The sequence below is a fragment of the Tenrec ecaudatus genome, chromosome 4, assembly GCF_050624435.1.
Source record: "Tenrec ecaudatus isolate mTenEca1 chromosome 4, mTenEca1.hap1, whole genome shotgun sequence".
NCBI lineage: Eukaryota > Metazoa > Chordata > Mammalia > Afrosoricida > Tenrecidae > Tenrec > Tenrec ecaudatus.
Genome location: NC_134533.1, coordinates 58,710,932 through 58,725,240, shown reverse-complemented (window position 1 = coordinate 58,725,240; position 14,309 = coordinate 58,710,932). Strand labels below are relative to the sequence as shown.

Below are 14,309 nucleotides of genomic sequence, written 5' to 3'. Positions count from 1 at the left end.
CATTGCCCCAGCCCTGAAGGCCAGGCATTAGACAACACAACCCATCCATGTTCCAGTTGGTAGCTGGCGATTTTTCAATACTGCCATCTCTGGTTATCTTTGACTCAGAGCTATTTTTAGTCCTAAATCCTCAAAAAAAAATTTCCCATGAAACAAATCCATTGGACTCTCTTCCCCATATGGGCCCCTCTCTCCTGTTCTCCCCAACCGGATCTGGCAGCCTGAGTGGACAGAGAGAAAGAGCTCTCATGAGTGTGTGCAGCACAGAAGCGCTGCTCTAGTCTCGCAGGGGCAGTGGCTCAGGAAGCGGTGGCCATCACCAACACAAAGCCAAATCACCCGAAACTTGCCAGGGACTGCTGTCGGCCCACTTGCATGTGTGACTCTGAGGTGAATGGTGGGATGCTTGGAAGGTCATCGGTGATTTTACAATAATAATATAACACCCTCCCCCCCCTCCGGGTTTGGAGCATCTGCTGAACTAGGACATTGGGCTCTTGAATATTCATAGTAACTCTGGGAGGAAGGTTCCTGATTCTCATTTTTCATATGAAGAACATGAAGCAGAGAGAAGTAGAGGATTCTAAGGCCATCATACTGTGCAAATGAAGCACACACACACACACACACACACACACACCTGACTGCCATGGAGTCAATTCTGACTCATATCCACCCACAACACAGGGCAGTAGTGTTGTACAACGCAGACTGGAATTCTTTAAGGGAGTACAAAACCTCATCTTTCTCCAGCAGAGTGGCTAGTGGTTCTGAACTCCTGGCCTTGTGGTTAGCAGCCCAACACGTAACCTGCTATGCCACCAGGGATCCCTCCTATCACACTGCTTGGATTAGATTTCAGGTCAGTCTGACTCCAAATCACAGGCCCTTCCCAAAGATGACTCCGTCCCTAAGCAATTGAAGTTTTTCATCATGAAAGGCACGGAGAAGCGAGTTATCATGTGATTATGAGCTGCCTTGTGGTACAGTCTCTAGAAATAAGTCAGAGGTTCCACGGAGCAAGAACGGTGGGAGGACGTGGAGGCATGGCTCGGCTAGTCTCAAAGGATGCTGGGATTTGGGCAGCAGCGGGGTGTGCAGAAGTTATTTCAGGTAGGACAAGCAGAGCTGTGGTGGCTTAGACAAGACTGGTGTGTCCTGTGGGCATCTGCTGGGCTCCAGGGAAGGGTCCGTGATGGGCAGAGGGCAGCGTGATGGATGGTGAAGAGGGGAGAGGGGCCAATGGGCAGATCTAATAAACCAGGGGCTCTGAAAGCCTGGTTCTCAACCAGGAAGGCATGATCGGAGTTAGCCTTCCACATTTTTTTTAAATTGATAAATGCCTGGGTCCATTCCCAGAACTATCAAAATGAATTTCTCAAACATGGGGTCCCACATATCGATACCGCTTTGGCACACCCACTAAGGAGCACAGAAGTATTAATTGGGGGGTCACACATAAATTTCAGCACACTTGCAAATACGGAATCCACAAGTGAGGGTGGGCCGTGACACATGGTTGTTTTCACAACATTGCTCTTTTGAAAAGCAAGGAGTCCTGGTGGCACACAGTTAAGTGCTCAGCGGCTGCCCACAGGTTGGTGGCTTGCCCTCCCACCCCCACACCCAGCAGCTGCATGGGAGAAAGATCCAGTGGTCTGTTCCCATGGAGATGACAGCCCAGAGAACCTGGGGGCAGGGCTGCGGCAGCGGGGGGGGGGGGGGGGGTAGGGAAGGATGTGCTCTACTGTCACAGGACTCAGTCACCAAGAGTTGAAATCGACTGGATGGCGCCAGCCGCAATGGGGAGGGAAATGGAAGTGCACTTGCCAGAGTGAGTGAGGGGTAGTGGAAAGAACAGCCAGCCAACAAAGGGCCAATCAAATGGAGCAGAATTCAGAAAGGAGACAAGAGCTTTTCTTTGTAAGGGAAGAGTTTCTGGCATCGTCAGTGACGGAAAAGCTCCAGTGGGAAGAGAGGAGAGAGGATGGGCCCTGGAGGAGAAGGGACAGTTTTAATATCTTTTAAAATTCTAACTGGCCTTCAAACCCTCCCATTTGACTTTCCAATGCTGTAAATGAAAAGTTAGCGAAGCTGGAGGATGCTGTGTGCTGGGGAGAGGCTGCTTTTCCACGACTTCCCCCACCCTGGCTCAGCGCGTGGCTACTTCAGCAGAATGAGCTCAGCGTTCTTTAATGGCACCGCAACGGCAAACGGCAGTTGGCAATGGAAACTTCAACCACACCGATTACTGCCACAAGCAAGACAAACTGAAGCCCGGAGCAGTCTGAGTCGCTCCTAGGGGAGGGGGGAGAGGGAACACTGCTGAAAACAGTAGGGTGCTTGGTTGGATCTCTCTGCAGTGGAAGGGGTCATAATAATAAAAAATTTTTAAAAATTGGAGAGAAAACCAAGCTTGGTTTTGGGGTTGTTGGAAATTGGGGAAGCATCGAGAACATTCGAAAATCGGTCGGTTACAGATGTGGCTGCAAGGGCAGGAGACATGGGGAGATCGAGCCCTGCAAACACGTTCATCTGTCGCGGGAAGAAGAATCAAGCAGGAAAACGGGAAGACCTTGTCTTGAAGCCATCCGAAGATTTGCTTCTCCCAGCAATGGCCCTCCAAGTCCGTCTGCCTTTCCCTTAAGAGACATCACCAACTTGAGTCAGCTGGAATATTTAAAATGCCAGGAAGCAGCTTGAGAAGAAGCATGATGCAACGAGGTCAACAATGAATGCATCTGGCCCAGCTCTTTGCAAACCATGTCTCTTCTGTGGGATGACGGTCTCTACTGTGACTCTGCTCGCTGCCAGACACTGGAGGAACACAGTGCTCATACTCCAAGTATGAGCAAGATGGTAGCGATCGCTTTTCTTTCTGGAAAACCAACCATCTCCCAGAAGCCTTACCCTCTTAGGAGGGATCTCCTGGTAGGAGACCCATTTAACTCCAGGTTCTACAGTCAAGTACCTTGCTTACCCTGCACCTCTTGTTAAATTTTCCCTTTGACCCAAAGAGAGACATTTTCTCTGTCTCAGGCCTCAAGTCCTACTGTTCATAGGTGGCCGAGCTGAAGTGAAATGAAGACTGGTCCCTGCAGTGGATTAAATGGCATCCCCCCAAAAGATTGGTTAAGCACCTCGTTTCCTGTCAATGGGAGCTTGGAAGCAGGGTGTTGGAGGCTGTTACCCACTGACATGAGGTCGTGGAGAAAGCACACCTCCAAGGTCTCACTGGAGCCCAGACTGCTCTCAGCCATAAACTGACAAGGCCCTTGAGGGCCTCACCTCCTGGAGTCAGGAGCCAGCATCAGAGGACCACCCTGCGAGCTTTCTGCACACCGAGGCCCACTTTCCCAGGGTGCAAACACCAGGTGGTGACCTGGTTAGTCTCCCTGGGAATCCACAGGCAGGAGGGCAGGTTCAGGATGCCAGACAGGAAAGGAGATGATCTTCCCCAGAAGCAGAGGTGTCCCGAGCTCAACTTCATTTGAAGCTGCAGGATGAAGGGATATTGGGGACTATCTGACGCCTCTTACTCCTGGATTGTTCAAGGCCATAACTCTTTCCTATCCCAGGACACAAAGCCCAGGAGGCTGCCCAGTGTCTAAGGCACACTGTCTGTGTCCCTGCATTCCTAATCTAGTGTCCACTTCACTGAAAATTCCATCAGGTTGATTCTTGGGGGCTGGCGTGTGGGGAGCAGATAGCCTAAAACTGCAAAGGGTTGGCAGGAGCGAGCTACCTTCCCTTGGTGGACAGAAGCCAGCATTTAAGGCTTTGCCCAAGGCACTCTTGGCCAAACGGGCTCCCAGGCTGGAAGCTGCAGCGCTGTGGAGAAGCCTGACTTCCCTGGAATGACTAGCGCCTCTCCAGAGGGACTGAGCCCACTCACCCAGGCACCAGGGACCGCTCCCACACCAAGGTGGGAGGCCTGGGCCAGTGGTACCGCCTGCCCCCACATCCTTGGTGAGAGATGATAGAAAGATCCAACGATAAAGTCCACACCGAATTCACTGCCATTGAGTTGATTCTGACTCATAGCAGCCCTCTAGGGCAGAGTAAAGCAGCCCACTGTGGGTTTCCCAGGCTGTAAATCTTTCTGGGAGCAAACATTCATCTTTTCCCAGAGGAGCAGCTGGTGGTTTCCTACAGCCGACCCTGCCGTCAGCAGTCGGATGCGTAACCCAGTACATGTTCCTTACATGTTCAGAATGCCTGCTGTATGTTGAACAGGTTGGAACTTCAACCCACCCACCCAACAGCACCGCTGCGGAAAGGTCTGGCAGTCTGCTTCCACAAAGGTGACAATGGTGAGCAGCCTGCTCTGACATGAGAGACGGCTCCATAGAGTGATGTTTCTGACCCTGGATGTATTTCACACCTATCACATGCCAGACGCCTACACTTGTGCCAAGATGGCACAGAGGAGGGCCTTAAACCCAGGTGGCACTCCAAAGTCCACTTGGTGTAGGGATGACCCTATAGGAGCCCCTCCTCCTTGCTTCCTTGCTGTATTTCCTGCTGGGATGAAGGATTTCACTTCCATCCTTTGTGAGAAAAGCTCCACCACAGAGGAGACATCCAGCCAAGCGTAAGGTTGTGCATCTCACTGCCAGTGAACGACATGGGCACTGCATCTTGGGAAGGTGCCACTAACCCAAAGCCTAAGGGACAAGCTAGAACTTGCAGACTTGGGCACTTCTTCAGCCTCTCTCGCTGAGCCACAGTGCTGGAATACCAAGGGCTTGGCAAGCACCCACTTGCAAAAGGGGCAACCAATCCCTGGCAGGAATTGGCACACAACTGCAGAGACGGTGGGAGTCTGTAGGCAGGTGATGTCCTTGGCTGTCCATGAGAAAGTGCGGGTGGAGAGACACAGGGGGGACAGGCTCAGATCCAATCCTTTGGTAGGAAGGCAGAATGTGACTGGACCTGGGATTCCCCTAGGGTTGGCTCCTGGTGGGGTGGGCAGCACTACCACCTTCCAGTGCCTCCTCCCCCAGACCTGCGCTGTCCAGGGTGCACCTACCTCTTCCACGGCGCTGCGCAGCTTGTGCTGGGTGTCCTCCATCAGCTCCTCCACCTCACGGAACATCTCGTTGAGGGTGGCCTCCTCCTGCGGGTAGCTGAGCGCTGGGCGGGATTCACCAGGGGCAGCGGTCACAGTCGCAGTCGTGGAAGCTGGCGCGGGAGCTGTGGGAACCACCGCAGCCAGCAGCAGACACAGCAGGGTGCCTCCGAGGCTGGACATCGCTGCTCCGCACGTCGCCTGGGTGTCCCCGGGTGTCTCCTGCGTGTCCCCAGGTGCCGTTAGCACGTGCCCAGCCACCTCGGCCCGTCCCTCAGGCCCCCTCACCCAGCACCCACCCCCAAGCCGGAAAGATCAAGTCCCTGCCCAGACACATTCCAGCCCTCCGCCCACTCCAGTCCCGCACCCCCATGCCCTGCACCCCTATCCTGCTCTGCTCCCTGACCCCAATGTTGCGGGCTCCCTGACCCCAAGAACACAGCTCAGCTCTCTGGCTAACAGGCCCTGCGCACCCCCTGTTCCGTTCCAGGTTCAAGCCTAGTCTACTCTAGAGCCCCGATCTAGAGCTCGGGCTCCCACACGCACCTCAGTTCTGCCCCAGGCCCTTCATAGGGCTGCCTCCCTTCCCCCCTTCCTAACCTACACCCCCCACTCTGTCCCCGAACCTGAGCCGAGTCCAGCGCCCGCCCCTCACCCACCCAGGCCAGACCGAGCTGAGCTATCGCCACCCCAGCTGCGCCCCTCACCCACCCACCCCGGCTGGACCCTGCTGCGTGCCAGGCCGGACCTGTCGTGCCCTCGCCGGGAGGCCGCCCCCGCCGAGCTGAGGGAGCTGGGACGCAGTGATGGGCGGGTGAGGAGTCGCGCGGGGCCGTGCGTGGGGAGAGCCGGGCGCTGATGCGGCGGCGCTGGTACCCGGGGAGCTCGTGCCTCGCCCGCTGGCCTGCTCGGTCTCCGCCCCATGGGCGGGGACCCGGCCCAGGGCGCCGTCATTGGCCAGCCGGCGCCGGGGACCTCCTGGCGGGAGCCGGCCTCTTCTGCCTCCGAGATAAACTCTACAGGAAGCAGTCCCTTTCTCTGCCAACCCCCCCCCCCCCCATCCGCACCCCACCCCCACCGCGGCCGACCCGCAGCATCCCAGGTCACCGGCGTCGCTGGACTCCGTTCTGGTAACAGCCACTGAGGGGCCTCGTCTGTCCCTTACTGTCTCGGCCCTTCCCCAGAGTGCAGCCCTGCGGGATGCAATCCCGCGCTTCAACCTGGCCCGAATGAATTGTCTCCATGGGCCACTCAGTTCTTTTGGGCCAGCCCAGACGACCCACGGGTAGCTAGCTCACTGAGGGGATGAGGAGGATGCCCCAAGCTCCCTGACCGTGGCATGAAGGTGGCATGGCAGACACAGTGCTTAGGGCCACACCAGCAGCCAGATCAACTGCTTTGGGGCTTCGCACTACTGCTTTGCCCAACCTGCTCATCACCAGCTTTGCTTGTGTGCCGGTTTCCCCAGATGTGGGACCAGTCGTAATAGGTGGCATATTACAAAGCGTTAGCTGTCATCGTGCGGAGAGAGGCGTTGGTGGTTCCATGGTAAGATTCTTGACCTTCCTGGCAATGTGCTTTGTGCACAACTCTGTCCGTGGATGCTTCTGTGTGTTTCCATGGAGCTGCCAGACTTAAGACAGAAGAAGAAGAGAGACCTGGTGATCTACTCCTCTGGGCCACCGCAGCTAATACTAGCAACATGACGACAGCAGGGACTTGGTTGCGTTTACATCGGTCCCCCCAATTCTTAGAACAAGGACACTCATATAGTGTTTCAACAATCTAATTAAGGCAGAATTGATTCACATCGGTTTTCTAAATAAATGAGTGTTTTCTGATGGTTCTTCCTCCTCTTATCTACTGTCTTCCTCTCCTTAGCTGGGCTAACTCCTCCCTGCCTTTCAGGACTGAGTCTCAGCCCTCTCATGCCCTCCCATGTCTCAGTCCTGACTCCCATTCTCTCCAGATGCTTAGGAGCTCCTGCAAGGCACAGATGAGTTTCCTCACCGCGTCCCCCCAGGGCCTCAGCTATGCATGATGTGCACTTCAAACTGCCGCCACGGTGCCCGCTGCGGCCCATAGTCACCCTACCTGGTGTTTGTAAGATGGTAAAACTTTACAGGAGCAGACAGCCTCATCACTCTCCCATGGAGTGGTGGGTGGGTTTGAACTACTGACCTTGCGTTTAGCAGTCCAATGCTTAGCTATCTACACTTGTTTCCTGAGAAATGGCTATACTAATTGTGTTGGGACAGGTTTCCTAGAGAAATAAATCCAGTGACACTCATCTATGTATAAGAAAGAACTTTAAATAAAGAAGTAATTACATATGAAGAAGGCATCCCAGCCCAATCCAACTCAAGCCCATAAGTCCAAACTCGTCCATAAATCCCTCTTCAGACTCATGAAGCCACATGCACTGACATAAAATGCAGGAAAGCCACAGGCAGTGGGTGCAGAGCCCTGTGGCTCCAAGGTTGGTGGAAACATGGCAAGGCACTGGCAGCCCCCAGGTCAGAGGCAGAGTCCCAGCAAGCAGGAAGTCAAAAGGGCAAAGGGAGTGGGAGGTTCCCAGGCTCCTCCTGATCAGAAGGCCATCCTCTGGATGTGGTCTGACTGGCAGGTTGGATTCCACCTCTGCTTTCATACAGCTTCAAGTTGACATAAAACCATCTAACTGCCACACTAAACTTAACTATCAATAGCTAGCATGACTCAGCACTTACTTTGTGTGGCTGGGCCCAGACGGGCTCACTTGATCCTCAAACAATCCTCTAAAGTTCATACTAGTACCTTAATGTTCATTTTACAAACGAGGAACGGCTCTCAAGGCCACACAGCTGTACTGGGCTACGCAGGTACCTGGTTCTAGGGCCTTCACCTGTAACAGCCACGCTGGGCTGCTGCCGCCCTGTCTGGGAGGTACCAGAACAGACAAGGGAGTGGGAGATGTGTGACTCCTGTGCCGCAACTGCTGATGGTCACCTGGGAGATGTGTTTGAAGACGCCGGCCACCTTGATGTGTTCACAGCCTTAGCCCATGGCAGCATGTCAATCAGGGAGAAACGGTATTCAAAACAACTCTACAAAGGAGGGTGTGGTAGTTACATAATCTGGTGTCAACTTGAGACTATTAAGAGTGAAGCGGTGGAGTTTAGCCTGTCAATAATGTTGCAGCTTGATAGCCTCATTTGGATGTGCTGCAGAGATAAATAACTCACTGGAGACCAGACCCACATTCTCTGTTAGACTCTCTGCTTCATATTCCTGATGACAAACCACATGGAGCTACACTGATGGAGCCAGAGCCCTGGAGCTGCAGGAGCCATGTGGAGACCCATCCCAGCGCTGCGATGCTTCCGCCACCACTGGATCCACAAGACTTCCCACCCACTACCCTGTGATCTTCCTGAATTCAGCGTCATTGCATGGCTGCGTGAGTCTAAAGAGGAATTTATGGACTAGTATTAATATATGGGGTAATATCAGACTTATAGACTTGATCTGGACTGGGCTGGAATGTTTTCCTAATGTACAATTGCTTTTTGATATATAGTTCTCTCTTACACATATGAGTCTCCATGAATTTGTTTCTCTTGTTAATCCAGGCTGACACAGAGGGGTCACTGCCCCATTTCTAAGGGAAGGTCGGCAGACCCTGAGAAGTTAGGCAATCAGCTTCAATCCAGCAAGCAAGAACATGGTCCATCTGGAAGCACTCTGGGTGCGGCAGCTTAAAAGCTCAGCCTCTTAAATCGCCTCTTCACAAATGCCTTTCTCTGCAGAACTCTCCGACTCACCACCAAGATGTGAGGCTAGTCACGTTTATTCAACTCTCAGACTCCAGGGGAAGTCCCCAACACCCAACATTTCCTGCTCTGGTCCCCACATGTTTGGTGACATCATAGAGCAGTTGAGCCCATCCATGCAAGGACTAACTAGAACAGGGTCCCAGGTACCCCATCTTGCCACTAGGAAGAAACTAATGCAGAACTAGAGAGTGTAACCAGTACCACCGTCTTTCTCACTCAGAGCTGCTGGTGGTTTCGAACTGGTGACCATGTGGATTACAGCCCAACGCATAACCACTACACCACCAGGGCCCTAATGATAGCTAGATAGCCAGTTCCCACCCATTTGGTAGAACCGATAACCTAATTTTTGTTGAATCTGGCGAACCACTTGTTAAACGGTGCTTGTAACCAGGATTCTCTGGAAGCAGCCCAATATGGAAACCACAAATTTACCTTCCTTACTGTTTTATTTACATTCACCTGCACACCAGCGAAGTCTAAGTACCTGTAGTAATGTCCTTTCCATCCACGAGTATAAAATGTTAGCTGGAATTAGGCTTTACATATTTATTCATTTCATAAAGCCCATTATATTTTTGATGAAATGCTACATTTTTATTCCCGTGCCTCTGTCACCTCAGTAAGCAAACATAGCACATAAAGAGACAAGGTGTCAAACAAGCAGGAGGGGATTTTTCCTCAGCTTTATGTTATGCCCCAAATTCCCATGCGTGAATTATGTAATCCCTGAAAGTGTTCAAAGAGCTAAAAATGTTGCCAGAACCATTGCTGTCAGTTCAGCAGAAGCAGAAAGGGGTTTTTCAAAGATGAACACAGGATGTTCAGAGAAGAGACGTTGCCCGCTAGAAACACTCTGAGTGTTGTCTACCTGGCCTACCTGCAGAGGACCGGGATCCTGGCCCCACAGTGGAAAGACGGTGAAGGATAAATCACACCGCCCACGAGGCTCAGATGAAAGAGGAGAATACTGCAAATGAGGACCCCAATCAAGAAGCAATACGAAAATCTCTTAAATACAAGTTTGATTGTTTTTTGTCAGGTATTCTTTAATATTTTTTCATTAAGACTCAAAAACCCTTTCTTATAACATGATCTAGTTTGTGTACTTCTTTTATTATTCTGATGTAAGTACGAACTAGATGAAATAATACATTGCGTTTTGGTATGTGTATTTTTAAACTTAAACTGGTCATGAGGGCCGTGTGGTAGGCTGGGCCGACTAGAGAAACAAATCCAGCGACACTCACAGCTGTGAGGGAAAGAGCTTCCTTCAGATCACGAAGTAGTTATGTACCAAGAAAGGGTGGCAGCCCTGTCCAGCTTAAGTCCACACGCCCAGAACACCAGTCCCGGAGTCCCTCCTCAGACTCACACAGCCGCACGCCACGGTGCAGAATGCAGGGAGATCACAGGCTGGTGGGTGCAGAGTCCTGTGGATCCAGGGTCAGTGGCCACGTGGCTGCGCTCCAGCAGCTCTCAGGGTGGCCAGGGAGAGGGAGAGTAGTCCCCAGGGTCTCAGACCTGTCCACCATCAAGGAGTCATGATCAACAGGGTGGACACCACCCCTACACTTCCATTCTTCGTCAAGTTGACATAGAATGATATGATGACCACAGGCAGCCACCTGCCTGCCTACCAACTCTCTGATCCCCCCACAGCCTTGATGGGAGTTGAAGGCCGCATCTCATTTTGCTCTCACAGAGAAAACCCACAAGGTGGCTTTGAACCGCCCACCCTGCAATTACAGTCCAGCGATGGCCCCAGTGTGCCACTGCAGGTCTTTAATTAGCCACAGGAGGGCTTGTTGCCCATTTCCTTCTCCCTTTCGTCGAAAACAGACCTCACTTGGGAAAAGACTGTGGAGTGTTGGGATCAGAGGTAACGCGTGTGCAAGGTTGGCTAGACTCTGCCCTCCCTGCTGAAATACAAGCCACTTGCAGTGGGATAGAGCTGCGCTCAGTAAGGACTTGCTGAGTGGGTCAGGTGTGCTGGGGCTGGAGTTCCCGCCCTCGAAGAGTTCACCGTGCCACGAAGCAGTAGAGGCAAATGGACAAGATGAAGGACAAGATCAAGAGAAACTGGTCACTATGGGAAGAGAGGGTGACAAACATAATTGCAAGAGTCTTCTCTGAAGGCATATGGAGAGTGTCGACCGTTGGCCCAATGGCGGTGGTAGGTGAGGGAGGCCATGCAGCACTAGGCGCCCGATCCCCTCTCCTTTCCCAAGAGAAGAGCCACATGTAGACCCCTGACGAGCCCTGGGCCTGGCAGGCTTGTCCTGGGAGTTTGAGGCTGGAAGTAACATTCGGCGGCTTGAGGACAAAAGCCAGCAAAGCGACAGAGACAGAAAGAAGAGGAAGAGCAGGGGGAGAAAAGGAGTGTGGTAGTTACATAATCTGTTGTCAGTTTGAGACTTACGAGTAAAGGGGTGGAGTTTATCCTGCCCATCATGTCGCAGCTTGATGACCTCATCTGGAGGCTCTCAGGATGTAGCTAGCTTGTTGGAGGCGGGACACAGACTCACTCCCTGCGAGACATTGCTGTGGACAAGACACATGGAGCGACACTAGAGCCTGGGAGCACCCTGCCAGCACAGAAATACTTCTGCCACTGGGTCCACAAGACTTTCCACCCACTGGCCGGTGATCTTCCTGCATTCGGCGCCATTGCATGTGCTTTGTGAGTCTGAAGAGGACTTTATAGATTGGTATTGGACATATGTGCTAATATCAGATTTATGGACTTGATCTGGACTAGACTGGGTTATAAAGCTCTTTCTTATACACATATTAGTCTCCCTGGATATGTTTCTCTAGTCCACCTGGACTAACACAAGGAGCGAACAGACGCTCCGAGAGGTGAGAGCCGTGGGATTGAGAGAAGGAGTGGCGGGAAGACAGTAGCTACTTCATTTCATGATGTCTTTCTGGTTCTTGGCTCTGGCCTTATCGTGACACTTCCTGAGACCCAGCTGCAACACCGCCCCCTCCCCCACCTCCCTTAACCTTGGGAGCTGTTAGTGTACATTCTTCTCCTGTGGTTCCCTTTTGGCATGAACGAGGCTTTTGGATATTGGCTATCAGACAGCTTCAACTTGGACACCGTCTCTCTGCAACGCAGTTTGCGTGAGAGGAGCTTTCCCCTCTCTGAGACCGTGAGTTCGAGCCAGAGGGTCCAGGTCATGTGTAGCAGAGAGCAGTCAAGCAGGAGCTCCATTCACCCTGGGTCAACCCGCTCCAGGTCCACAGTGTCCGCCACCCTCTTCATTGTGTCTTCTCCGGTCCTGCCTATAACTCGCACTTGTTCCAAAGAGATGGGAGCCAAGATTGTTCTGAATGGAAACTCCATCTGCCTTCGGAAAGAGTGTTCACATGGGTCCAGGGTTTCCATGTCCAACAGCCACCGAATATCCAAAACATACGCTGAATGTGCCAAGTTTCCGTGGGCGGAAGAACAAAAGAGACCCAGCGGACCATATTCCTGGCCCTCACCCCTGGAGCACAGTGCAGGCGTGCCGAGCCACACGCCTGGCTGTCTTGGTTCTTTTTAGCAGATGGGCCCATGTGCTTTGTGCACTCTGACACATGTGTCTGAAACGGAGGGCAGTTCCAGAAGAGAACATAGTGGTGGCAGCTGGGCCAAACGAGGAGAAGCAAAGACCCGGTGTCTTTAGGTAAGTCTGGAGGAAGACTAGGTGAAGATGTGTTTCTACCCAAGCGTGTGTGGTAGCTATATAATCAGTTGTCAATTTGAGAGGATTATGAGTGAAGGGGTGGAGTCTAGCCTGTCAAGCATTGTATAGCCAATAAATCCTCTGTGTGGGCGTGGCCTTCCTCTGAAGATTCTGGGAATTCCTTGGAGGCGGAAAACTCTCTCTGCTCATTGCCTGAGAGACGCTCTACTGACAAGACACATAGTGCTATTAGACCTTGACCTCTGGAGCTGGAGAAGCCACGTGGAGAGCCCTGCCAGCATCGGGTGCTTACATCATCACTGGATCCACAAGACTTCACACCCACTGGCCGGTGATCTTCCTGCATTCGGTGCCATTGCATGTGTTTTGTGAGTCTGAAGAGGAATGTATAGACTGGTATTGGATATATGAGCTAATATTGGACTTATGGACTTGATCTGGACTGGGCTGGGATATTTTCTCAATATTCAACTGCTCTTGAATATAAACCTCATTCTTATGCATGTTTATGAATTTGTTTCTCTAGTCTACCCAGACTAACACAGCATGTAAGTCAGGGTCAACTCGATGGCAGTGAGCTTGGTCTTTTGGTTTAGGGAAGAAGGCTGTGTTTCTTTCTTCTTCCAAGCAGCTTTCAGTGACTTCATCATAGCCTCACCTGTGAAGCTCGATCACACAGTCGCCCTAGGTCCCACCATTGGTAATGCTGATCCAGGAGGTAGGACATGGGGCCCCGGCAAAGCTGTGACCCAGGTCCTCCAGGACAACTACCTGCCAAGGTAGCTACCTGCCAAGGATGTGATCATCATTCAGCCTCAGCAAAAAGCCTGGTTCCTGATCCACTATCCTCTTCCCAGTCTACAAAATAATAGCAGCAGAGTCCGAAACCCTTGCTTCCCCTGGGATATGGTTGGGAGCTGATGGAGGAGGAGGAAGAAGGTTTGCCTAAAGGCTAGACATGTCTGCATTTGAGTTATGATTCTGATTCTAACCGTCATGGCCAGCATATCAAGACTTTCCATATAAGTGCACAATAATGTCCAAAGGACAGTTACTCAAAAGGTCCTCTGGAGGGCCCTGAAGGGCTGTGTGTGTGCACCTGGGACAATGGGCCACCTGAGAGCGGAATCCCGCCTACGATGTCCTCAAAGTCACTCCTCTGAGCCGATGCGACCCACAGGGCCCAATGGGACAGCAGGGGGAATGCCCCTGTGGGGCTCTGAGACTGTAACTCTTTAGGGGAATACGAAGCCGCCTCGTTCTCCAGCGCACTGTGCCCCAATCCTGGTTTCCCGACACTCTACACTCGAGTTGTGGAGAAGCCAATCTATCACTCTAAAGCTTCATTTTCTCATTGAAAAAAATAATTCTTTCTTGGTTTAAAAAATGAAAACCTGCCTTTCCAAAAGCAAATCCCGGCGGGGAAGCTGAGCCCTTCCCCGGGGAAGATGGAGGGCCCTGGGGCCAGCAAGACATGTGTCCGCTTCTAGCATTGCTGCACTCCCAGCTCCCCTCCTCTGGCCCCATTCCCCTCAGCTCTGAAAGCGAGACGGTCACTTCATCCATCCCGTGGGACTGTCTAAGTCTTACAAGAAAGAGTTCCTCAAAGCCCGCAGCAAACTGCCTGGCGGGCAGTGAGCATCAACGAGCACCAGCGATTATAATAGTATCACCATCAACATCATTAGTAGGCCCAGCCAACAAAGCTCTGGTGGAGTTGCAGGG

General features: G+C 52.3%; 1 protein-coding gene across 1 annotated transcript in view; it reads right to left on the bottom strand.

Annotated features, from left to right (window-relative positions):
- The window catches only part of DKK3 (dickkopf Wnt signaling pathway inhibitor 3), a 55,487-nt gene extending 49,509 nt beyond the window's left edge, over positions 1-5,978 (bottom strand). Inside the window, exons 1-2 of the mRNA XM_075546064.1 lie at positions 5,820-5,978; positions 5,033-5,293 (exon numbers count right to left, since the gene is read on the bottom strand). Coding sequence (XP_075402179.1) covers positions 5,033-5,254 — 222 coding nt within the window. The 5' untranslated portion in view covers positions 5,255-5,293; positions 5,820-5,978. The remainder of the gene's footprint in view (positions 1-5,032; positions 5,294-5,819) is intronic.
- Positions 5,979-14,309: the final 8,331 nt, after the last annotated feature.